General features: G+C 44.6%; 1 protein-coding gene across 11 annotated transcripts in view; it reads right to left on the minus strand.

The window, feature by feature from the left end:
* Window positions 1–25,365, minus strand: part of CUX1 (cut like homeobox 1) — a 433,849-nt gene that overhangs the window by 166,882 nt on the left and 241,602 nt on the right. For all 11 annotated transcript variants that reach the window (XM_072640319.1, XM_072640318.1, XM_072640317.1 and 8 more), the window contains exons 5-8: window positions 18,902–19,039; window positions 15,118–15,241; window positions 12,224–12,300; window positions 8,637–8,703 (exon numbers count right to left, since the gene is read on the minus strand). In XM_072640319.1, coding sequence (XP_072496420.1) covers window positions 8,637–8,703; window positions 12,224–12,300; window positions 15,118–15,241; window positions 18,902–19,039 — 406 coding nt within the window. The remainder of the gene's footprint in view (window positions 1–8,636; window positions 8,704–12,223; window positions 12,301–15,117; window positions 15,242–18,901; window positions 19,040–25,365) is intronic.

The raw sequence follows: 25,365 nt of genomic DNA on the forward strand, positions 1-25,365 counted from the left end.
TTTACAAAATGTCGTGTGACCACCATTCCTTTGCATGGATCTCCCAATAAAGCTAATTAGCTGCGTGCCTGCTAGGAGCAGAGGGGAAACCTGGAGGCAGGATGACCCTCTGATACAGGAGGGGCTTCTTTAAGCGGAGAAGTCAGAACCAAGCCTCTACCCCAGCCACACCGATCATCCCGAAACCCAGAAATCCTCTTACACAACAACTGTTCTGGCAAAGCCCCCGATGTTCCAACAAATATGAAACTGTGCTCGCCATTTGTCTAAGGAATCTCTAAGCATTAATAAACATGAAGAAGAACACTTCTCCCTCCCACTCTCAATGACAGCCCCAAACAAAGACCAGCTGTATTCATCAATGGGTCCTTGTTCTGTGCATAAAGGCTAATTACATTTTACTTCAAGCCTACACATGGAAAACTTTACTGTTTCCATCTTGTCACATTCAGCTCCCGATAGTCCAGCTGACAAACGGCAAGGATGGCATACAATGAGCTTGGGGGGCTGTTAACAGCTTCAACGCCAAGGGGAGGGGGCCCTCTGCTGACTAATGGGGGCCCAGGACGGTCATCCCAAAGGCAGCCCCCTGCCTTCTCCTTCCTAGGAATGGCTGTCTTTGGGGGCCTCAGAGCTGCTGGGGTTAATCCCCTCGGCTGTCCGCAGATTTCAGAAACACTCAGCAAACTCTGTTACATAAGCAAGCATTCAAGCTTTCCACCTGAGAGCAGACAATTTCAGAAATCACCCAAAAAAGGAGGATGAAGAAATACTTTTTGAAATCTTCAATCTCAGCCCAAAATATTTTAAGACAGCCTGCCTCAGGAGGTAGGGAATCTGAGAATACCACTGAGCTCACAATCTAACAACGCATGGGGAGATAGGAAGGGTCATAGGAGAGGCAGGAGGGACAGGCTAGAGGTGAGGGACAAAGTGCTGGCAGAGGCCTCAGGAATCATGGAGGTCCAGGGCCCGTAGCCAGGTAATAAGGACTCGAATGCAGGGTCCCAGGCTCCTTCCACTGAGCTACATCATATCAAGAGATAGTCTTTGACTGAAACAAAATCAAGATAACAAACCTCTCCAATTTGGGATGTTCTTTTCATGGAAGATCTCTCTGCAAACAATTTTACCAGCAGGCCAAACTGTGGTTTCTTTTTGGGTGGCAAATGGCCTGACCTAGGATTTCATTGCTAGGGGGGAATTCTTGGTATGGAGAGTCCTTCTACAGATGCAGCCTGGAAATTCCTCAGCTCCTCTGTAACTCATGGAAGTGGGGAGTCACGTGGGGACCTCCCCAGGGTCACAGATACATATGCCAGAGACAAGATTTAAATTCAGGTCCTTCTGACTCAGAGGCCAGCTCTCCCTCAGAACATTTGAGTTAGGAAATCAAAGTCCTTTTAAAAATGGCCAACCGTGGCACATTGGGAAGGGAAATCTGCTGCCAAAAACATGCATTCCCAAAGAGGAAAATGATACACACACCTGGAGTTGGGAACTCTAGGAACCCCACTTACTCTCCATGGGTGGAGAAGGGGGAGAACATGCTGAATTTAAAAAAAAAAAATCACTATCTCCTTAAGTGATCTCTTTCTAGGTACAGTACAAATGGATGTGTCCATTAAATTCCACTCGCATTCTCACAGCAACTGCACAAGACTCACAGCACTTTAAAAAACAGCCTAATTCGCCTTTTTGTCAGTCACCGAGCCTCCCCTGGCTGGAGAGAAGGCATTACTGGAAGGCCCTGCGGCCTCATGCACAGCCAGGTCAGGACAACAGCGCTCCTAACACCGGTAACACAACTAGGCCCTACAGGATGCCATGGGCCCTCCTCCCTCCACAGTCTGACTCTGGTTTAGTGACGTGCAAAAAGAGACCTGTTTTTCACATGTCAGAAAAGACACCCATGGATGTAAAGGTGCCCTGATGCCCCGGGAAAGGCCTAACACAAAAATGACAGCACTCTGACCATCCTCAAGGCGGAAGAGCCCAACAGGGGCCAGCAGACGCAGGACACCGGAGGGTTGGGAGTCCCTGCATTTTCTCTGCCTCCTCAGTCATCATTCATAAAGAGCCAGGTCAGGTCAGGCCAGGCCCAGGACCACAGATGATGGTAAGGCTCTCCCAAAGAAAACCAGACAAAAGTTACTCTGACCACACAGGGAAAGATGAGCAAACAAATGCTAAAGGTATAGTTCTCTAGGATGAAAATATATAGCACAGTTCTAACAGTGCCTTGTGTACAGTAGGTGCTTAATAAATGCCTGTTGCTCGGTGGGTTCTAGCAGAGCTTTGGGCACCAATGGGCTGGCAGCTCTTAAGGAAGACACAAGGAGTCAAAGATCCCTGAACTAGCACTGGAAGGAGCCTCTGAGGCCATCAAATGTTATCCTCTATTTTTGCAGATGAGGAAACTGAGGCCCAGGAAAAGGTGACTTTAGAGGAGGAGAGATCTAGAGATGAAAGGGACCTTGGAGCCCCAGTGCTGAACACAAGAGGAAATGAAGGAATCTATTAAACAGGACCCAATAGCGTCAAAGCAGGACGACTGTGTGCATGGCGGCTCAGCAAGCATTACTTACTTAAAGGCTACGGAACGATAGGGACCACGGAGCACACCAAGGGGGTGAGGCAAATGCCAGGCAAAAGGCAAGATCCGAGGGGGAGTAAACGAGCAAATGAAGAAGGAAGAAAGAGCCAAGGCGGGTTCGTTCTCACCCTCTTTCCTGCCCTTTCTGCCATGCTGCGCATGTTCCAGCAGCCTCTGGCCCTCCTCAGAAAACGCAGGGGCCAAAGAGGACACACAACCAAGGAGCGCTAAGAAAGCCAACTCCACCAAAGCAGAAATGGAAAACTTCCCTCTTGCTTTCCCTCCCTCCACAACAGTCTAATTAAAAAAAAGGGTCAGCACGACAGAAATTAACGAGAATGTAATGTACTAGCTATGTTGCAAGAGTCGCTTGAGGAGAAAAGAGTCGGGGATATTGGCAACAAAGTCTCGGTATTTAATCTTCTAATCTCCTTGTAATATGTCAGGCGCCTAAGTGGATGAAAGAGTGTACAAATAGGAATATTTCAATTTGGGGGGGCAGGGCCATTAAAAAACATGGCAAGTGGCAGACGCTGGTGATAATGTCGAGGGGATACTGTCAGACCCTCATCAGGGTAACAGGAGACTGGGCAAAAATCTGTCATGTGAGCTTCTGTAAAATGGTAAGCAATCTGATAGGCCCGTTCTCATGACGTACCACTGAACAGGACGGAGATATAGATATATGGACACATGTATAAAATGCATGTGCGTGCATACCCATACATATCTGCATATATACATGTGTGTGGATACATGCATATATACATATATATCTATTCAAATTCTAAATTGTATTTGGAAACTGTTCAAACAGAGGAATACAAGTTACAGCAACTTTAAGGGATCTCTTCTTTTTCTTCCTTGACCTCTGATGGGATCAGGCTTCCTGGTGAGGAAAATACTTGGGCCAGTGCAGACCTGGGATTATTCTGATTGTAAGAGTCTTTGGGAGCTTCCTGGGACCCTGAGAGGGTCATGATCTTGTCCAGGGTCACATGGCCAGGATGGGTCAGAAGTCAGGGCTCAAACCCAGGTCTTCCTGACTAAAGCCACCTAATATCTATTAAATTAGCAAATAGGTACATCACAAACTTCACCGTTGGCAGGGCTGTGCCTGGGGGAAACAGGCACCTCATTATGCTTGTTGAGGAACCTGGAAAGCAACCCATCAACTGATAGACACTGATGAAGCACTTACTATGTGCTGGACACAGGGCTAAGTGATGTCATCTTGTTTCTAAGGCCATCTAGCAAGACACAAAAAGAGTTAACAAATCCATCATTCCCTTGGACCCAATGGATCCCATTAGTAGGACCAGACCAAGGGATGCGATTAAAAGGGGGGAGGGAGGAGGCCTGATTGTACAAAATATTCACAGCTTCTTAATTTTTTTTGTAGTGGAAACGTGGAAATACATTATACGGCCAGTGATGAGGTAATGCTGAATAAAGGATGATGCATTGGTGAAATGGAATAATCTCATGCTCCAGTCACAAACCAATATAATAAATACAAAGAAATGTGGCAAGACATGCAGAGCTACGCTGGGAGGAGATGAGAACGATTATTGGAATGGCTCACGTTCACGTAAGGCTTTAAGAGGAGTAAAATGCTTCACAAATATTATCTTACGTGACCTTCACACAACAACTCTGGGAGGCAGGTGCCTTCATTATTACCACTTAAATGAGGCTGAGGGACATTAAACTTTCCTGAGGTTGCATAGTTACTAAGCGGCGGACAAAAGATTTGGTCTGGAGTCAGGAAGATGCCATGTGGTCACTGCCTGACTATATCATGAAAATAAAAAGGTAATGCCCAGAAAAACCTGGGAAGCCAGTAAGGTCAGCAGACCAATGGGTTAGGGCAGGGGTTGAAGTAGGGAACTGAGGTAAGAATGGATTTTGCATTTTGGAAAAGAGTTTTACTGTATTTAAAAATGTCAAACACCTTTCTTGCTCCCTGATCTATTAAAACAAAACAAAACAAAAAAACCAAAAACCAGGTAGCTGAGCTGTGTCGCTGGGCTACGAGTCAGGTTAGGGGGTCAATGGTTCAGGGTGAGGGGTCAGCTCCAGCCTCTCCTTTTTTTCCCTGAAGTCTGTCCTCAGCCTTTGCTGTTGCCCTCACAAAACTCCCTTTTATCAATCTAGATGTTTATAGGTGTAAACGTCATTTCTCCCATTAGATTATAAACTTTCTGAGGGCAGGGGATGTTTCACTTTTGTCTGTTTCCCTAGCATGGTAGCTTGGCGGAGGATAGTCTGTACTTAACAAATGCTTCTATGGGGACAAAAAACTGTTTTTGTAACCTTGTATCAATGTCTTACATACAGTGGGAACTTAAATGTTTGTTGGATGAAAACAGATTCCTGCTATTCTTACTAAATTTTATTTTTATCTAAATCTAAGTATCAAAATATAAACAGTTTAAGGTCTTATTAGGCAATTTTTTGTTCCTATTTGCTGAATTAAGGAAAAATGCTTTGTAAATCGCAAACATCTATATAAACGGAACTTGTGAAAAGTTTGATAAATTTTTTTCTTAATAATATAGGTGTAGTAAAAAAAAAAACAAAAACGACTCAGGCATCAGATATTCTGGTAAAAGAAGAAAGGATTGATTTTTTTTACAAAAAGTCAACAAAGCTCTCTAAGATAGCTGTCCCGCAGTTACAGGAATAAAGATTAAACAGAAAGAGAAAAAAACCCAGAGCATCAAACCCTGGGGTTTTGTCAGTTGCTCAGGCAGAAGAGATAAAAGAAATCTAGAAAATGGGGAACTTTAAGGGAAGCACCCGATAATGGGCACACTGATCTGACTGAAGCAAGGAGAATCACGGAAGGAGATGGAACAGGGACAAGCCAATCAACTGGGGAAGTCTGAAGGCTCTGCCCAGTCCGATGGCCAACCATGGTCCACCCCAGAGGGCTGAGGATGCTTGATCCAGGTTTCCAAACAGAGAGCGGGGAGAGCCAAGATGCAAGGAGGCCTCCCTTGCCCCTGCCCCCACTCAGCAGGAGTAGGAGAGGTAGGAAGGTGAGAAAACAGATGTTTGTTTTTTGAAAAACAATAAAATTTAAAAGTGGTCACTAATTGGACACCTTATGGAAAATCTCTCCTGCTCTCAAAGTAATACGGATACACGGACCCTTGTCCAGAAAAGCTGTAAGATTTTTACTTCAAGTACTGGTTAGAGAAGACTCGTGGTTGGGGCAGAGATACTGCCCTGAGATTCCTCCTTCAGAAGAATGTAAGCTCCCATGAACACAGCCAACTAACTCCCTCCCTCCCTCCTCCCTTCCTTCTTTCTTTATTATTAAAATGATCATCATCACCCGCAGAAGCATTTGACAGGGATAGGAAATGAACCTGTGTTCACTGGTATAGAGAACTCCCAGGGGAGGAATTTCCCTCTACCAACGCAGGTTGCCACTTTCTTTATAACACATAATCCTGTAAGAGTTGGCCAGAGCACTGAGAGGTTAACTGACCTGTCCAGTCTAGGGTCATAGAACCAGGATGTGTGTGGAAGGCCTTGAACTCAGATCGTTCTTGGTGCAGTACTTCTGGGCACATATTAAGTGCTTAAGAAATGTTCATTTCTTCATTTTAGGCCAGCTCTCTATCCACCACACCCTGTTGCCCCTTGTTATACAGTAGGCACTTAATAAGTGCCTGATGACTAAACTGATTTTCATTCTACCTTAACTTACTGGCTACCCTTTAGTGAGTCAGCCCAGAAACATTTATTAAACACCTGCTGTGCGCTGGGCACTCAAGGAGCTGTGGATCTGAGAAATAGGAAGTAAGCCCCAGCGGGAAGGAAGCCTGAGAATAGAGGGGCAACTGAGAAAAGCTTTCTGGAGCAGGTGGAATTTTGGCCAGGTCTTGAAGGAATCCAAGAGGGATTTTTATTGTTAGTCCAGCCCCCAAGAATTCAATGATTCTATACAATGTACTTAATTAACCAGCAAAGTCAATATTCAAATGAGGTTCTATTAGATTCATCTAAATTCTAAAAATTAAGTACAGATAATCAGTGCACTACTTTAGGGTTATGTTTCTGTGAGAATTCATACAGCATAACTCACATGATCATGATCTGATCATGGCTGCCGTAATGAGATCAAAACAATCTGACTGTTTGGATTAAGCCTGGAAAGGTACACATAAACATCCAGATGTGCTGCCTCTGCCCAGGGGGACCTTCCTCTTCCTCAGTTCAACTGGAGAACTGGTTACTTCCCTGCTACAAAAGCCCCAGGGGCTCCCCGATGTTCCTAGGATAATCCCAATTCCCTCTCCCATCTCTGAGCCTTTGCCCCAGCTGTGCCGCATGCCTAGAACACTCTTCCTTTTAAATCTCTGCCTCTTAGAACTCTCCTTCAAAGTTCACTTCTACTACCTGGGTCAGGCCTTTCTTGGTTCTCCTAGATGCAGATGCCCAAACTCCACAGAATCACTTTGACCCTGCTTTGTGGAGATTGTCTCTCTTTTACAGAATGGCAGCTCTCCAAGGGCAAGGACCGTTTGGTCAGTCTTCGCATCCCCAGAGTCCAGCAACAGGCCAGGCCCACAACAGGCATTTGGGAAGGGATGGCAGACCAATGGAATTCCATTCAATGAGTACTTAATAAACGTTTCTTCCATGGGGCCCTGCTGGGCCCTGGAGACAGTGTGGATAGTGACAAGGAGGGAGCACGGACGCCTGGATGGGCCTGTCAGGGGAGAACATTGGGTCCCTTGGAAAAGAAAGAAGTACATGTGGCTGGAGCGAGACTGTGACAGGGTTCACTGGCAACGGTTCACCTTTCTATTGGATCCTTAAGGCCATGGGAGCACTAAGGCTTCCTGAGAAGGAGAGTGACCTGGTCACACCCATGCTTTAGGCATGTTGACTTGGCACCTGTGTGGAGGGGGAATTGAGAAGGTGGGAGCCTGGTGGCAAGAACAAAGGAGAGTCTCCTGTGGTAGCCTGGTGAGGGGGCTGAGCCTACGCCAGGGGAAAGCCACAGCCTGAGGAGAGTTATGGAGGTGCAGACAAAGGGAAGTCATGGGTGCAAGGGCCGAGGGGTGCATGTCTATAGTGTCTGTTGCTATGGTCTGCCCCAGACATGCAGATAAAAGTGGAAATGCTCCCGGTGCCTGAGGACTTTACATCCAACAGAGGCGAAACAACATGGCGGCAGATAAATCAATATAAAATACCGACAAAGTGAGAGGTGACCAGCAGCTCCCAGGGCTCGGACTGCATGTCCTCCTGCCCCCTTGGTGTGGGCCAATGCATGCTCAGAAACAGATAGACAGACACGCAAAAAGGATGATTATTCTCATCCTAAGGTGTCTTCTCTTGGAGGGAATCACAGAAGGATTCTTTCTACTGAGGAGGCCCACTGCTATGTGTAAGAGAGGATACCATGACAAAAACTTCATCAACTCAAACTCAGGATCACAGTGACTCCCCCTCCCCATTTTATTATAAAGAAACTGAGGGCTTCTCAGGACTACCATGATGCTGGAGAAAAAGGAAATGGGTTCAGATCCTGCCTCTGACCCTGATTTTGTGGGTGACCTTGAATAAGTTCCTCAGCCTTCCTGGACCTCTCATGCTATCTGCTGAATGAAACAAGGCACCTCTGAACACGTCATACGGCAACTTTCAGAGTCAGATCACTTTCTCGGCTCCCTCTGACCCTCTCCTGGAATGGCCAGGCTGGATGTGAACCAAGAAAAAGCATTCCATCCACTCAACCACCACAGGAATTGAGGGACCTTCACGGACATCCTTGGCCCTAACGAGCAGGCTGGGTCATCTTGGCATCACAAGAGCCAAGAATCTCCTAATCCAGATGATGCCCCCACCCTTCAAACCCAACAGATGACCCACGGCAAGAGAAAATAAACCTGCAGAAGGGGGCGAAGAGGAGAGTGGGGACATGCCTCAGGGCAGGAGAAGAGAGCCAGATGTGGGCCCAAACGCTTATCAATGACAATAGGAAACACGCGTGGAGAAAGCAGTGGGGAAAACTTACTTTGCAGTAGATTCTTCATCGTATTTGGTTTTCAGGTCAAATAATTCTGTTCGAGTTTTTTCCAGGGCTAAAAGGCAGAACACAAACAGATAAAGTCTAGAATAATGGCCTTTCAACTTGTAAATTCAGATTCAAACTCTTCTTTCCCCCTCCATTGGGTATTCTACCTGTCAAGTAAAACCCGGGACTTGGCTGTTTTTTAAATAAATTATGTTTCTGGAGCATTTTTGTTGGGGGGAGCCGAGGTGATAGTAGGGGTTTGGCATGATTTCATAAAGGCCTTTCCAGATTGCTTGATAGTCTCCATATTTTTTGGTTATATATAAAGGCATCCTAGTATTCCATTATATCCATGTATCACAACTCATTAATCATTCCCCAGTGGTTAGACATTGAGAGCTTGCTTCCAGTTTTTCATAAACTACAAAAACGCTCTTATGAAAATCTTTGAGAAGACAGGTAGCTTTTGATTTTTGATAACCCCTTCTTTCAGGGCAAAGTCACAAAAACAGAATTCATTATTGGGTGGAAAGGTATGATCACATCTATAACTTTTGCTTCTCACTGTCACATCAGACTCTCAAAAACTCAAGGAGTAGCGAGTGTACCTGTTTGACCACAACCCCGCCAACACCTTCACAACTGTTTATTTCTGCTCAGTTGATAGGTGTGAGGTAGTGTCTCCAAGATCCCTTAATTTGGATTTCTTTAACAATCATCATTTTTTCAAATGCTTATTAATAACTTGTATTTCTTTTCTTGAAAACTGTACATGTCCTCTGATAATTTGTCTACTATAGAATAGGAATGACCTTTATAAATTCTGAAATAATTTTTATATATTTTTGATGCCAAGGCTTTATCTGTCATATTTCCTATGAGTATTTTGCAATTATTTTTTCTTTTAAAAATTACATATTATTTTTGTATAGATTTACCTTTCAACGTAAACAAGCACATTGATCTTGTCTCTAATAATTCCTTTTATCTGAGGAATGAAAAAGCTACCTTTCTTCCATAACTGACATAAGTACACTATTCTATTTCCTTCTATATTTTTGATGGTTCTTTTCTTAAGCTTAAGTCGAGCATCCAGCTGGAATCTACTGAATTATATGGCATGAAATGGACATCTAAGTCCATTTCCCACTAGAGTGCAAACCAAATTTCCCAAGTACCTTTGCTGAATCATGAATCCCATTTTAATGAACTCACTTTTCACATTATATAAGTTAATCAATCACTAATTTTGAATAAATATTTAATTAAATATCTAGAATATTTATTCTCTTGTACTGAGTTACTTCTCTATCTTCCCCCAGTATCAGATAATTTTGATGAGAAATGTTTTGTAATGTATTTAAAAGTCTAGTCATGCAAAGTCACCCTCATCAGCTTTCTTCCCCCAATTCTATCCCTTAATAATCTTGTCTACTTTTTTTTCAAGGAAATTGTAATTTTAGCCAGCACTACAGAGAAAATTCTTGGTATTTTGACTGATATTGTATCAAATATGTACATTTAGGGAGTATTGTTCCTTTGACTATATAATCCTACTTTGTCCTTGAACATCTAATTAATTAGGTCTTCCATATATGAGGAAATCTGATGTAGAAAGACCTAGGAATTCTGATAGAGCCTTAGAAGGAGTGATGGAGAAGTTAGAGCATTTTATGAACTGAAATTCGTTTAACTTAAATATAGGTACAAAGCAAGTCTAGTTGCACTGGCACTTAGCATACAATTCATTATCTCTCATATTTTAAAAATAAACTGTGAAAAAAATTCCGTATCACCTTTTTGGAGAGAGCTTCTGCAGATTGTTAAAGCCTAATTCATAGCAACAGAAGTTTTGTTGCCACAGGTAATATATTATCAAATCATTTTGGAAGATAATTTGGAACAATTCACGAAAATGTACAAAATGATTCATACCCTTTCATTTGGTGATCCCACTCATGACTGGGTTTATATGTCAAGGAAGTGGGGGGGAGGGAAGGATGGAGGGAGGGAGGGGGAGAGGGAGAGAGAGAGAGAGACAGGGAGAGAGAGACAGAGAGAGGGAAAGGCAGAGGCAGAGGGAGAGGGAGAGGCAGAGGGAGAAAGGAAGAGAGGGAGAGAGGGAGAGAGGAAGAGAGGGAGAGAGGGAGAGGGAGAGGGGAGGGAAAGGGGAAGAAGAGAGAGAGAGACAGAGAGACAGAGAGAGAGAGAACACACTATCTATATAAAAACACTGACAGTAGCTTTATTCGTAAACGCAAAAACTGGAAACAAACCATATACTTAATGACAGGGGAAAGGCTTTACCCAGTAGGCTTGGAGGGATGTTATGGAATAAATACCATTATACTGTATGAAATGATAACTGCAGAAAGCTCTGATCAAAAGGGAAAGACATGCTATGAAGTGAGCAGGAGAAAGCCAGAATAAGCAAAAGAAAAGTCCAGAGGATGGTTCTAGATCTGTAAATAAGGCCAACAATGTAACCAGTCACCAACAGACTACCACACAGCAACGACAAGCGCGCGTGAACAGACCGTCCATCACTTGAATACCCAGGAGGCCGCGGGGCAGTGCAGCTCTTGCTGGGTTTGCCCCTTTGTTGGGGCCAAGCCTTCATACAAGCTCTATTGTGGTTTGCCTGTTTGTGGTGAAACCGAATTTATCCATTAAAAGAACTAAGTTGAGTAGGAGTCCCTGCCACTTACAAAGTGGCCCTAAAGACAATCACTGACACTCCTGCCTCCCTGCAGGGCCACAGAGGCTCCTCAGAACCAGTCTGTGAGGTGTCCATTTACAAGCATTACTGCCCTCATTTTACATACAGGAAGGCTGAGGCTCAGAGAGGATGGAGGACTGGCCTGGGGTCACAAAGCCAATCATGTCAGAGGCAGGATCTGAACCCGCATCTTCCTGATGATAAGATGTCTGCTCCCTCTACTAGAGACCTCCCAGCCCCCTCTTTAGAAATTTAGCCATAGAGTCAGGGGAATATGGGTAGAAAGAATCCAATTGTTCCTGGGGGAGGAAGGAGAGGCTGCCCCACCTCTGTATTAACAGCTCAATTTAATCTTTATTCAAAATGCCTGCCGTTAAATTCAGCAGACACATGTGATGCTTCTCCTATGTGCCAGTTACAGTCCCAGGTACTTCCCAAGGAGCTGACAGTCTACATGGCAGATACAGCATGGGACTGAGCACTTGGGCACATCCCAAGGATTTCAAGAGGAAGAATGGGCACCAGCTGGAGCACTGGCCATGGGCTCGGGGGAAGGCAATGGCATCATTAAGGGATCAAGGGGGGACTGAAGCAGGTTTCCGCTCAGTTCCTACCAGACAAATACCAAGAAGGAGTGGGCACCGGGGGAGCATGGGCACACCTGTCCTGCCAAGGGACACAGGCCATGAACTTCCCATCTGACTTTTCATGGCAACTCCTTGAAGCTGGTGAAGAGGAGGATGAACACCAAGGCCTTTAGACTCTTAATAGAAGGTGCAGAGAGGGCACAGCCACCCTCATTTCTGCTCTGCTCCCAGATACCCCCTCAGAGCAAGAATCTAAGTTGAAGTGAAATAAAAGGGCAAACCTGTTTGCAAAGTTTGGACTTTGTGCTCCGCTTCCTCCAGCTTGGAGGCGGTAGACATCTGTGTTTCTTGCAACTTTCTGAAAAAAGGAAGAGAATGAAGCCAAATTGGTGATTGTGTTTACCAAGGTGAATGCGTGGTGTGCTTGTGAGCAGCAGTGATCAGCTATCTCAACTGTAATCACACAGCTGGCAACGGCTCCCACTACAAGAAACCTGCAGGAAATCAGCAAACCCTCCCATCATATTTTCTATCAGGAGGCCTGCTCATTAATTATTTTAACAACACACGTGCTCTGTGACGCCAGCTGCACCATCCGAGGTATGAGACATCTTCGTTACATAGGGAGCCATTGGATGGGAGCTCGGCCCAAACCAAACCCATTCTTGGAAAGCCAGGCCTAGTTTTAAAAGGTCACTCCTGCTACTGTTATCCCAAGCAAGCCCTGAGACTATGAACAACAGTGACCCAGGGAAGCCTGCCTGGGATGGATGTGGTGGCTGCCCCATCATTGGTGAAATGGTTTGTTAATAGGATCATTTGATTGACTCCCGAGCTAAGAACTGGAGAGAGTTCTAATACCCCTCCCTGGCCACATCTCAGCTCTCCTCCTTCCTCATCTGGGGTGAGCGCTCCTATAGTGTCTAGTTGAGACAGCACATTCCAAGCCCTGTTATTGTGATGGAGGGAGCAGAGACCCAGTGGTGGAAGGGTCTTGGGGGTCTGGGGTCACTGGGACCAAGTCCTCATCTTACAGAGGAGGGAGACGAGGCAGGGTCAGATTTCTAACCCAAGTCCTTGGACTTCCAACCCAGGCCTTCCTGGAACTTGTAGCGCACTCTTTCCAAAACCCCTCTAGCACTGCCTATTTTTATATATTGTCATCTTTGCTGATTTCCTGAGGACAAAATTGGGAGCAGATTTGATCGGCATTTCTATTAATGACGTTAAGTATATGGAAGGTAGCTTCCCTCTCTTCTTTGGAGAGGTGCTGGCCTACAGGGTGTGAAACAGTACTTACAATGTCACACCCTTCAGATAGGCTGGTTGTTGAGCTGGCTCCTCCCCTTCTTTCTTTTTTTTTAAACAATGTATGGTTCTTTGGCAATGGGGAGTCAGGGATCCATTGGGAAGTGTAGGTAGCATGAAAACAGCATTAACAACAATTTGTTTAAAGAAAAGAGTTCTCTGATCAGATTCATCTTTGGACAGTCTTTCACTGACGTACATATTTGGACCCAATGTCACAGCAAGGGAGGGGACCATGAGGAGACACTCCAACTGCCTTCAACTTTCCCTCCCTCCCTTCCTTCCTTGTCTAGATCTGTGTTTCCACTGGCACGGGGAACTTCTGGTATTCCCGTCTCCACAATGTGCATCTAGGCTTCACAAGAGATGATGTCCTGAGCACACAGAATTCTGAATACCTGCATGTGGAACAAGGTCCAAGGAAAACTATGATCTGGTCAAAGTATCTCCTTGCCTCCTGGTTGTAATTTAGCTATTTAGGGAACGGAATCAATGGGAAATGGACCTTTCAATCTGGACTTTCAGGAGAACTGCTGCATTTTCTTGGGGAGCTGAGCTCTAGTTTCTCCATCACACATGTATATGCAGTTCCCTGTAATGGGCAGGGTGTCAGTCTTAATCTAATTATATATTTTCTTTTTAATCAAGTAGTCAAAAATACTTCATGTCATGTCAATCAAGATAAGTGCAAAGTTCTGGGTTTTTGTGAGGATTTTTTTTTAAAGAAAAAAGCAAATTTTTGTAATTTTTTCAGTAGCTTCCATAATTCAGCTCTTTTGATTTGTGGAAATATCAATATCCATTCCATTAAATCAAGGGTTCTTAAGTATTTTGCAACATAGCCCTCTTGGTATTCGGGAAAGCCTAAGAATCCCCTCCTCAGAATTATAACAGATCACAAGGCAATACAATTATACTGAAATGTAGCTATCTAATAAGTGTACAGATGCCACCCCCAGGTTAGGAACCCCTGAAAAATGATTACTTTTAAAAACAATTCCCCCTTCCTCCTTTCACGTGTGAGCGGGTGGGGAAATGGGGTCAAACTCAACAATTTACACTTCTCAGGCAGAAACAAACACACACACACACACACACACACACACACACACACACACACACACACACACACCCCTCCCCCACCTCCCATCAACAAAGCGACTAACTCAGCCCAGGCCCCAAACTAACTCTATTAGATACTCAAAAGGCCAAGCATTAGCGCAAGCAGGTGAAGGCTACCAGAGGGTCCCAGCCCACTCTGAGCTGGGCACAGGAGTGAATGGTGCTCTGATTTACTACAAGAGAAATACCAACAAAATTCAGAGGTCAACTTCAGTCCCAGAGCTAACTACAATGAAATAACTACCAAACGCTATTCTCCCAATTTCCTAGGACCGGTATTTTAATTTATGGTGGAATTGTGGGGAAATGTGGCCAAGACCCATGCCCTCCAGGCCCAGGTGACTGCGTTACCCCATTAGCAAAGGGGAAGAGACTTGACTATTGGTATCATGCTTTGTAGGCTGTCATGCTCCCCCCACCAACTCCTCCAGCCCCAAAAGAAGAAAGGGAGACCAAGACGAGGCCTGGGAAGCTGTCAGAATTTTCATTCACCACCTGGTCTGCTTTCTCCAGATTCGCTTTCACAGTCATCTTGCTGAGTGTCAAAGCTGGCCAGCAAATGACTACGTATCAAAAACCGCAGAAAGTCAATGGCTAGGCAGTTCCCCTCTTTGGCCCAAGAAAGAGCCCTGTTGGTAACAGTAGTAGGAGGCCAGGCCCCTTCCTCTGCTGGGTGTGCACACGCATACTCACACATGCACATGCTGATGCACACACAAGCCGATGAACCCCCACGCACACTCACCTCTCCTTCTCTGCAAAGTCATTTTGTAACTTTTGTTCCTTTTCAAGAGCTATGTTCTCTGCTTGGTTCTTCAGGGTCTGTTCATATTCCCGGATTTTCTCTTTAAGTGCTTTGATCGTGACCTCTAGAAAGGGGAGGGGGAAAACTCTGGTTAGAGGGATGTCCTGCAGTCCTAGAACCAGCCTGAGGCCGAGCAGCCCGGCCTGCCTGGTGCATTGGAAACCTTCCTTCTTCGACTCTGACATAAAATCAATAACTATGAGTCCCTTTGGAGACCTTTTACTCCCTAAATGTTAAATTGAACTTTAAGCGTTTAGGTTGAGCAGGATCAATGGATTTTGCTGGGAAGAAGACCTAAGGTTTCTCTAACACAAGCAGAGGAAAAAAAATCAATGGTAAAATATAATATCATCTTATCGATGAGTCTTAAATTAGCCCCCTCTGGAGTAAAGATTAATACAGTCCAAATGTGGGATTCTCTCTATGTTTAGAACAAGAAGATCCCAGCTGGTTTCTAATTTTGTGCCCAAGAAGAAAGTAGCAGTGTTTGGGTGATGTTGAATTCATTTTTCTGAATGTGGGTGACATTATGGTGGTGCTTCATAAGTGATTTGGGCTGGCCAGGCTCCCCTTGAGCTCCCTAGTCACAGTGAGTATGGCAGCAGGGAGACCACCAGCCGTAAGAAAATCCAAGGGCAAGATGCCCAGTCAAGACACAAAGGTGGGCCAGGCTGTGGCAACGCAACCAAAGAAAATGGGGCGGGCATTGGGGAATGGTTGGGATGAGGAGAAACAGGAAGCACTATGTAAGAGAAGCTGGAGAAAGAGGCAACTATGGCTGGAAGGAGAAAAACCAAAGAGATTTCACTTCTCCTGGGCCAAGGAAGCTGGCCAGGAAGATCCAGTATGCAAACACCTGGACTCCTAGAGCCCTGGATGGGAAAAGAAGCAACAGCAATTCCATATTTACATCTTCTATTAGGACATCTCATAACAGGAACTTGACAAACAGTTCAAGCTGAGCCTACGAACCCACAAAGTTCATGCTATGATCACAGCCTGACAGCTGGAAGGGACCTTAGAAGTCACCCCACATTCCTTTGACAGGTAAGGAAACTCGGGTTTGGAAAAGTGAGAGTGGCTTGCCCAGAGTCCCATAGGAAGGATCCTCAGATCACAGCCTGGAGCTGAGAAGGACCTTATCAGCTACAGAAGCTAACTCCCCCATTTTACAGGTGAGGAAACTGAGGCCCAAAGAGGTCCTGGGACTCTCCCAAGGTCATCCATTCACTAAGTGCTTGAGGTAGGATTTGAACTCAAACCTTCCTGACACCAAGCCTAGACATTATTCACTCTGCCACCCTACTTCCTCCCAACAGGACAATCCAAGGGTGAGATCTAATGATCTGTTCATATGTGTAGACAGAGGTTTACTCCAAGATTAAAGCTGGGTCTGTATTCTTAACAGGAACTCTCTACTTACTTCCCTTGGATGTGCAAAAGTGGCCCATTTAAGCTGTTCAAGTAACCAGTCCACAGGATGTCAATATTTTAAGCCAAGTGGTTATGCAACAGTCATAGCTCTTCATTGATAAGAGCTATAGCCTTTCTTGGCCAAAAGAGAGGACTGAGTTTTACCTAAAGGAAAAAACACCTGGAGAATTTCTGGGGAAAAGAAATGGGAGATGAGCATTTCCCCTTCTTTTGGTACTTCTGGTCTAGGGGATGTGTACTGGAAGGCTGAGCACTGGAGACATGTCCCAGACAGGATCTTCTTTAAGAAGGCTGCCATCCCTCAGGAGGGTCACATGTTTTGGGGAAATGGTTCTGATGGGAAGTACAGAGGATGGACACCGCTGGAAAGAGGCAGCCCCATGAGCACCTCGAGGGAAGCAGCTCATGCCCACCTTCTGTAGAGTGGGCCCTGCACCTGCATAGGCACCCCCATCTCCTCAGCCTCTAGGGGCCCCATTGGGATCATCCCCAATTTTGTTTCATGGACTTGTGACTTCACTGGAGGAAACCAGTGGCACTTCTCCAAGGTAGATCTGAAGCTTCTGCACTTCACTTTCAGAAAGTTGCCTGAGACGATAAGATTGAGTGACTTCTTTGGGGTGGCCCAGTCTACGCCCTGAGCACAAGTGTCCCTGCATCTAAGGCTGGCTCTCTACTCCTACAGTATAATATGGAAGCACTAAAAGGTCCCCACCAGTGGTGGCTCATGAACCGATCCTTGAAGGAAATAAGGGATTCTAATGGTGGAGGCAAGGAGAGAAGGTATTCAAGGAGCAATGGGTTCCTAGAACAGCAAACAGAAAGGGTAGGCTGGAATGTAGTATGTGTCAAGAGGAAAGAATATAATGATAATGATGTTAACAACAACTGCCATTTATGCAGCGCTTACTATGTGCCAGGCATGGTATGAAGCCTTTTGTAATGATGACTTCATCAGATAGTCATACCCCTGGGAGGTAGGCACTAATGCTATCCTCTTTTTACAGATGAGGAAACTGAGGCAGGAGGTGAAGTGAGTTGTCCAGGGTCAGACATCTAGCAAATGTCTGAAGCCAGACGAGAACTAAGGCCTTCCTGACTAGAGTTCTATCCATTGCACCATCGAACTAATATGAAATTAACCTAGAAGGCTAGGCTAGTGTCAGGTAGTGAAAGGCTTTAAATGTCAAGCTGAAGAATTTATATTTTATCCTAGAAAAAACAGGGGAGCCACTGAAGGGTCTTGAGAGGGGGAAGCAAAGAACTTTAGCCAGACATGTGCTTCCAAAGACTCTCTTAGCAGCAGGAGAAATACAAAGAGTGGTAAAGGATGACCTTTCTTGGGATTTGGGGTAACACACATCCCCAGAATCTAAAGTTTGAAAGCTAAGAGATATAGTTTCATGAGTTTTTCTTAAAATATTTTTAAAGATACTTTTTTAAGAGTCCTAAAGGTAATTCATCTGTGCCAAAGGAAATAAATAAAACAATGTGCTGAAGCACAAAAGCCTGTCTAATTTCCCTCTCCCATCCTTCCCAGCCTCTCTCCATCCCAGAGCCCCTGCTCTGAGCTGGCTGGAAAAAAACCAAAACCCCCAACCCACACCACCACCAAACGACCCTCTTGGCCCCTGTTCCAGAGGACTGCTGTTTTCACAACAAGCCTCTGAAAAAAGGGGAAATGGTTTCTAAGTGAGTCCATTTTGTCTTCTGGTGCAGGAAAGTTGAGGAAGAAAAACCTAAAGCTCTTCTGTCGAGGGAAGAAGTCTTGCTCCTTCTGGACTTGTTGATGGTTGGGCAGCTGCACCAAGAAGATGCTTCTGCTGAATTAATCATGAGCCAGCGACATGAACAAGGAACGGGGAGTGCTTAAACACACAGACAGACTGAGGATGAGTCCAAAGCCTTAATGTATCTGCAGTAATTATTCAATGACTTACTGGCTGGAATCCTTTGATCAGTGGCTGGCACTCTGACAGGTGGTGCCTGCCTCGAGGCCAAGGCAACAGTGGTTTTTTTCAAGGCTGATCCTATCACCCCAGCGATAGAGGAGGCATTTGAAAGGACTCCTGATCCATCTTGTCAGGAGGCCACAGAATCGCACACAGCTCCCAGGACAGACGAAAACAGTTCACTTCTAAGTGGTAAAGGAGCATCATCATTACCTCCCTTTAATGGTGGCTGGGATTTCGGCCCCACCTGGACTTAATGAAATGCAATTAAGCCTGGTCCCAACAATCCTAGGAGGGCAATTCAGGACCCAAAAGGAGAGCTCTGGCTTCCAACCTACCTTGATTTTTCACTTCAGCAAATTCCTTATTGTATTCCTCCAGAGTCTCCCTTAGCTTCTGGTTTTCGGTTTCAATATCGTGCATGCGCTGGACCTTGAGCTGGAGCTGTTGCCCGAGGTCCAGGGCTGGGACCGGATCTGCAGGACAGGAAAGAGAAGCAACGAGAAGGATTGGCTCGGACCCTCAAACCCTTGGTGACCACCACTAGCAGGGAGCTAGAGGCTCTGGGGACACCCTGCCCTGCTCGGGGGCCTCCCCCACTGGAGAGACTTCCCTCAGGAGGTCAGGAAACACTGTGTGGAGCCACAGAAGGCTTCCCTGCTCTGCTGGACAAAGGGCCAGGGAAGGAGCAATGGCTCCGCACCCCACCCTCCCTGCCATTCTAATTGAGTGCCTCACAGTCAGGGCTTCAAAGTGAGCTCATGAGCCAGAGGAGCCCAGGGAGGGGTGGGTGATGCAGGCGGCTGGGCAGCCTCAGGCTCAGCACACAATGGGGCACTCTCCTGCCACTAAAAAAATAAATAAATAAATGCATATACTCTTAGTGCCAGACGGTTCAGCTCTGTGGTTCAAAGGTATTTATTTTATGAGAAATCACATACATTCTGGTGACAGCTTAAAAGGCTGCTGCTGGACAATCCCATGAGGCCATGTCGGACACACAAACGTCTCCCTTCAGAGAAAGGGTTTGCAGTGCAACTATTATCATATGACAATTTAATAACAGGATTTCCATTCTTGGATGCTGATTAAAATACAAATACACCTGATGGCAGCTGCACAAAAAGCAGCACAGAAATGTCAATCCATCTTGAGTCCCAAGGTGGGGGTGCAGATCCCCCTGAAGCCATGCCTTAAGTTGCCAAAGCCTCTTAGAAGATGCTGAAGGGAAAACTTGCTCTAAATGATGGGAAATATTGTGCTTTTATAAAGATCACGATTATGAAGGAAATCATGCTAACCTTTCCATCGCGTTTGCTTCATTAATGAAGAAAGAAGAGTGAGTCCAATCGTGACGTACTGAGGGACTTGGATTCTGACAAGGCTACTAACTCTCAGAGAGGTGAGGAATCGAGTAGTTTTTACAGTTTAGATCGAAAATGCCCCCTTGGTCATTGGATCAATTACTCACTTGGCCCCAGGGCTCATTTGTTGGTCTACGTGGAGTTAAGCCACAAGCCCCTAATAGGTCACCCTAGGTCAGGGTACCTTTGGCAGCTGTTACCAATTATTGCACTAACACCCAAAAAACATCACAAATGAGCATGATTACAGGGTTTGGGCTGGATCTCTATCAAAATAAAAAGAACTGGGGATGCTAGCTTTTGATGCAAATTCTATGTGGCATCTACAATCAGATTTACTTACAGAAAACAGAATTTTCAAATGAAATGAGAAGCAATATCCATAGATTTTTCAGCAGTTAATCTTGGGTTTTTGCCTTTACCATTAATTCAGCACAAATTAGAAACCCTTTAAATGTTCTCCTGGCGTCTCGAGGCGATCATTTTTCTTCTGCTGCCTAAAAGGCAATTACAATCCACCTGCTGGGCACCGATGGGGTGTTTCCTTTGGAATTCTCAGCCTCAGTCTGAGCCGTAGAATGCTGGAGTCCACCGGGCTTATAAAAGATTATTGAATACATTTCTCGTATGGGCGCCAGCATCACTGGGGAAGTGACGGCAAAGATTTAGTCTCCTGTTGAGGAATGCTAAACACCCAACTCAGTGGATCAACAAGAGTATATATTAGGGAGTTCACTTAATTTTCAAACACTGTAGTCATTAATTTTTCAGACCACCCTTGGTTCCTGGAAACAAATAATAAGTCTATTGTACCTCGGTTAACACATTAACCACAAGCCCATGTGTTCTTCAATATGCCAGTGCCTTTGAGAGTTTATAGAAGAATGCTGCTGGGCTATGCTGAGCCAGAATCAGAAGAAGGGGGCTGCAGTTTGTAACTGGCAAATCCACCAACAACTTAGGGCATGGCATTCTCTGTAATGTAAAATCTTCGGCTGCTACTCATTTTTTCTCTGGACATACAGTTTATAACTATGTCACCTTTTTATTTATGGCTTTTCCTTATTATTTTAATTTGCATCTAAATATTTATATTAAATCATATTTTTCAAGTCTTTTCATGGAGCTCTCTACAAGGTGGGTCCTCAGAGGGTTCCTAGAGTAGGTTAAGGAACTACAGAATCTGGGGGCTGGAAAGGACCTCAGAGGATGTCTTTTCCAACTCATATCTGAAGGACTCCCTCCCATAATGTAGGTACCCAACAAGAGACCTCCAAGAAGGGCAAATCCACCACTCACTGGGGAACGCCACCCCACTTTTGGATAGACCTAAGTGTCAGGAAGTATCCGTGGACGTCTAATCCTGATGTATAACCCTCTACACATGCACATGCACACGCACGTGCGCACACACACACACACACACACACACACACACACACACAGAGTTCCTAGTTCTCCACCCATGTGGCGGCTTTCTCAACAACTCTTATGTCCACTCTGCCTCTTCTCTCCTCCACAGTAAACACTCTGAGTGCCTTCCACTGATCCTCAAAACCTGGTCTCAAACAAGGCCCATCAGTAATCAATCAATAAACATTCATTAAATGTCAATGATGTGCCTTGCATTGTGAATATAAAGATGAATGTGACTCAGTCCCTTGCCCTGAAGGGTCTTGCAGTCTAAGAAGCAGGTACATACACAGGCAGATACAAGACAGCCACAAGGGGGTTAGGGGAAACCCACTAACAGCTGGGGAGATCAGGAAGGCCATCCGCTAGATGTCTAAAGTGGGATGACCACATTCTCAAGATTTATTATTTCATTGTCTTCTCACAGTACCCAGCTCTGAGGTTGAGTGAGGAGCTGGATGAATAGGTTTGAGCATCCTCAGTCTCTTTCATCGAGGGTTGCAACTGAAACTTAAAATAGAGGGTGAGGAAAAAGAGGCCAGAATCCAACCTCCAGCTCTTGTACAAAATTCTATTAAGTTTTGCTTTCGAACTACAAGTGCCAATATAAATTGTATTTATAAAAAGACTGTGCTTGAAAGGTGCCCTCTACCCCTAAAATTTCCATCAACAAGTTTTCCCATCCATTCATTTTTAAAGGCCAAGATCCCCAAAAGACACTGTGTCTGTTTCAAATAAACAACGGTCTCCCAAGCTCAAATCCACAAAGAATTTAGCAACATATAGAAATAAGAGCGAGGCCACAAAGTGAGCAGGAACTAGACCTTTTGTCCAATTTTCAATCTCTAAGAAGCATTATATTGTAAATGAAAATTCCTGCAATCTCATCATTATTCATCATGACATGTATATTTAAATCAGTTCTATTAAAGGTTAATGCTTAAGTAGCAAAACTCGTCCTGGGATGAAGAATGAAGTGAACATTCCATCACCTTCATGCCTTCAACCAGTGCAGGCGGCTGAGTGACTAAGCTTGTCGAGCAGTGGAATATTGTTTGGGGATATGTAAAAGGCGGTGCTCAAGCACATCTTAGGCTTAATTTTTATTACTTGTATTAAAGGAACAGCTAATTACCCCATGACAATATAATGACTCTAGCATGTTTGGGCTGGAGACCAAAACAATGAATTTCTGCACGCCAAACCCCAACCTGCATGCTAATCTTGGGAAATCGCAGCTTTTTGTCTCGTTAATTATTTCCAATGCCATTTAAACCCCACACAAGGATTGTTATGCCTCATTCCAAATTTTATAGTCCTTAGATCTTAGCAGTTTTATTTACTCAATGATTTTAGGGAGGCAAGATAACACCCCCCCCCCCCTTCCCTTAACAAAATGGATGGGCAAAATCCTGTAACTCCCAGTTTGCTAGGCCATTCCAATTAGAAGGATGTGGTTCCTAGTTATCATTCATGGGACACTCATGACTTGCAAAGGGAATTATAGTCATCTAATAATTCAATCAATAAACATTTACTGAGCACCTACTATGTGCCAGGCACAAGTGTTGGGGTACAAAGATAAAAAGCAAAAGCATCCCTGCCCTCAGGCTACTTACATTTTAGCCTGGATAGACGTACATGTGGGGCAGCAAGGTTGAATACTAGCTAAAGTGCTGGGCCCTGGACTCAGGAAGATTCAAATCTAGCCTCAGACACTTCCTAGCTGGGTGACCCTGGGCAAATCACTTCACCCTCTTTGCCTCAGTTTCCTAATGTGTAAAATGAACTGGAGAAAGCAATGGCAAATCACTCCAGTATCTTTGCCAAGAAAACCTCCAATAGGATCAGGAAGCTGACTAAAAAACGATTCAGCAGTACAGGTGTACATAGACAGGTATTTGCCAAATTGATACAAGTTAACTGGGCAAAGGGAAATGGCTGCTGAAACCTGAAGGAAAATTCCACCTAATAATGTACCCTAGGGCTCCAAGAACCTAATGATAACCCAGCAAATGGTCACTGCTGTTGCCTATGGGGGCTTAGCCCCTCTCCAAACAGTCAGTGAGGTAAGTATTGCTGTCAGCAAGTAAACACTAACATCTATGATCTATCTGATGATGACATTTTACAGAGAGGTAAAACAAGGCACAGAACTGGGGCAGCTGCCAAGTAATGCTGAGTCCAAATTAGGTGTCTGACTTCCTGCCAATCGTCCTCATATAAAAGCATCTAAATGTAGATCATTTTAATTTGGAACAACTGGCAATAACTGTTTAGTGCTCATTTTGGGATCCAGAGCTCGTTATAAATGAGCTTTGGCGTGCCTCAATGAAAACCAAACAGTGGTGGTGTCCAACAACCTATAAAAGCATTCTCCAAAGAAGGAAGCATGTCTTTGCTAAACTTCACAAGAGTTTATATGGCGTCCTAAAAGAGAATTAAAGGCTGACCCAAAGAAAACACTCTACTCTCGCCCAACAATCAGGTAATAGCTGCCATAACCTTTAGAAACCAACAAGATGGCGATGCCAGCCACCCCGTCTCTCTTCCTTACAATGAAAGGAGGATCTTTAGAGTGAGGATTCAAACTTTGGAATTTGTCATTAGATGCTTCTCCACATGGCTTATAAAGCCGAAAAGGCAGATTTTAATAAATTTGAGGTAACTGTTGACACAGAGAGCACTGTGGGTAATGCTGCCTGCCCCTGTCATTAGACAAACGATGAATACGGCCCTTGTGAATACGCTCATGCAATGACATCACATTACTGGATGCATTACTTTTTGCCAGGGCACTCTAGGCTAATGTAATCATACGATTACATAATTAACCCAGCTGTCTCATTAAGAAAATCAACTGGAATTCAGGGCATAATTAGTTATACAGCAATTAGCATGCTGATGAGCGACTGATGAAAAGCTGTCTAGATACTGAGTATGCCAGGACCACCCTAGTTATTTTAAAGGGGAGGAAAATACAACACACACACACACACACACACACACACACACACACACACACACACACACACACACTCTTAATTCGAGACTAGCAAACTGAATGGCCCAAAGGTAATGCTTCCACAGTCTTCTCATTATCTTACTTCTGGTTGGGGAATGGCTAAGATCAAGAATGAAACATTTGGAAGTGGCAGACAAAATTTGAAAAGTAAGAGGCAATCACTACCCTGTCATATGCCTTTCTTCTGTTTAAAAGAGACCCCTCAGCAGACAAACTCATGCAAACATACTGTATACAAAACAGAGAGGCTGATAAAAAGCCAGCCCTGTTAGGTAAATCTTGTCAAGGAAGGTGGAAAAAGGCTGCCTCCTTGTTTAAATTATAATTCACATGGTTTGGGCCAACACAGAACTTTCCTTCCTATTATTATATTTTTACGCACTCTAGAGATCTTACTTTTAAAAAGAGCCCAAGCTCCGGACCAGAAACATGAGAAATGATGAAGCCTCAGTAGCCCAGAAAATTTCTATGACCCTGGCATCACTAGGGTGTACTGTCTACTATTTTGATAGCATACCTACGTTCCCCATAGTTTGAAACATTTTGTTTGAAAACTATCATAAACTAATTTTTATTTTCACTTTAAAGCCAAGTGAAAATGTTGAAAAATGAGACCTTGCTAATTACACACCGTGCAAGTCAAAAAATTCTCCCCAGACTCAGCGACAGGGTCCCTGGCTAATGTGCCAGTATGGGAGGGAGAGAAAACATCTATGGACTGGCGTTGGTTCAGCAAGATTGGGCTAGTACTCTGGAGGGGCTGTAAAATCCATTTAAGCCTTCGCACAAGGGCTGTGATCAAAAGCAATATTCCAAGATTAATCATTGCTTAAAACCTAGGTCGTTAAAATTAAGGAATGCCTCTAGTCAAATCTAAAGATTTCATTACCTCCTCCAGTGGTTTCATTCCTGGGCCCTGGAGCCAGGGGCAGAGCAGGGAGCGAAGGGAGTCACATTCTCTAAATTTAACCAATAATGTATTATCTGAGCTGAGTGGAAA

The sequence above is a fragment of the Notamacropus eugenii genome, chromosome 2, assembly GCF_028372415.1.
Source record: "Notamacropus eugenii isolate mMacEug1 chromosome 2, mMacEug1.pri_v2, whole genome shotgun sequence".
Classification (NCBI taxonomy): Eukaryota; Metazoa; Chordata; class Mammalia; order Diprotodontia; family Macropodidae; genus Notamacropus; species Notamacropus eugenii.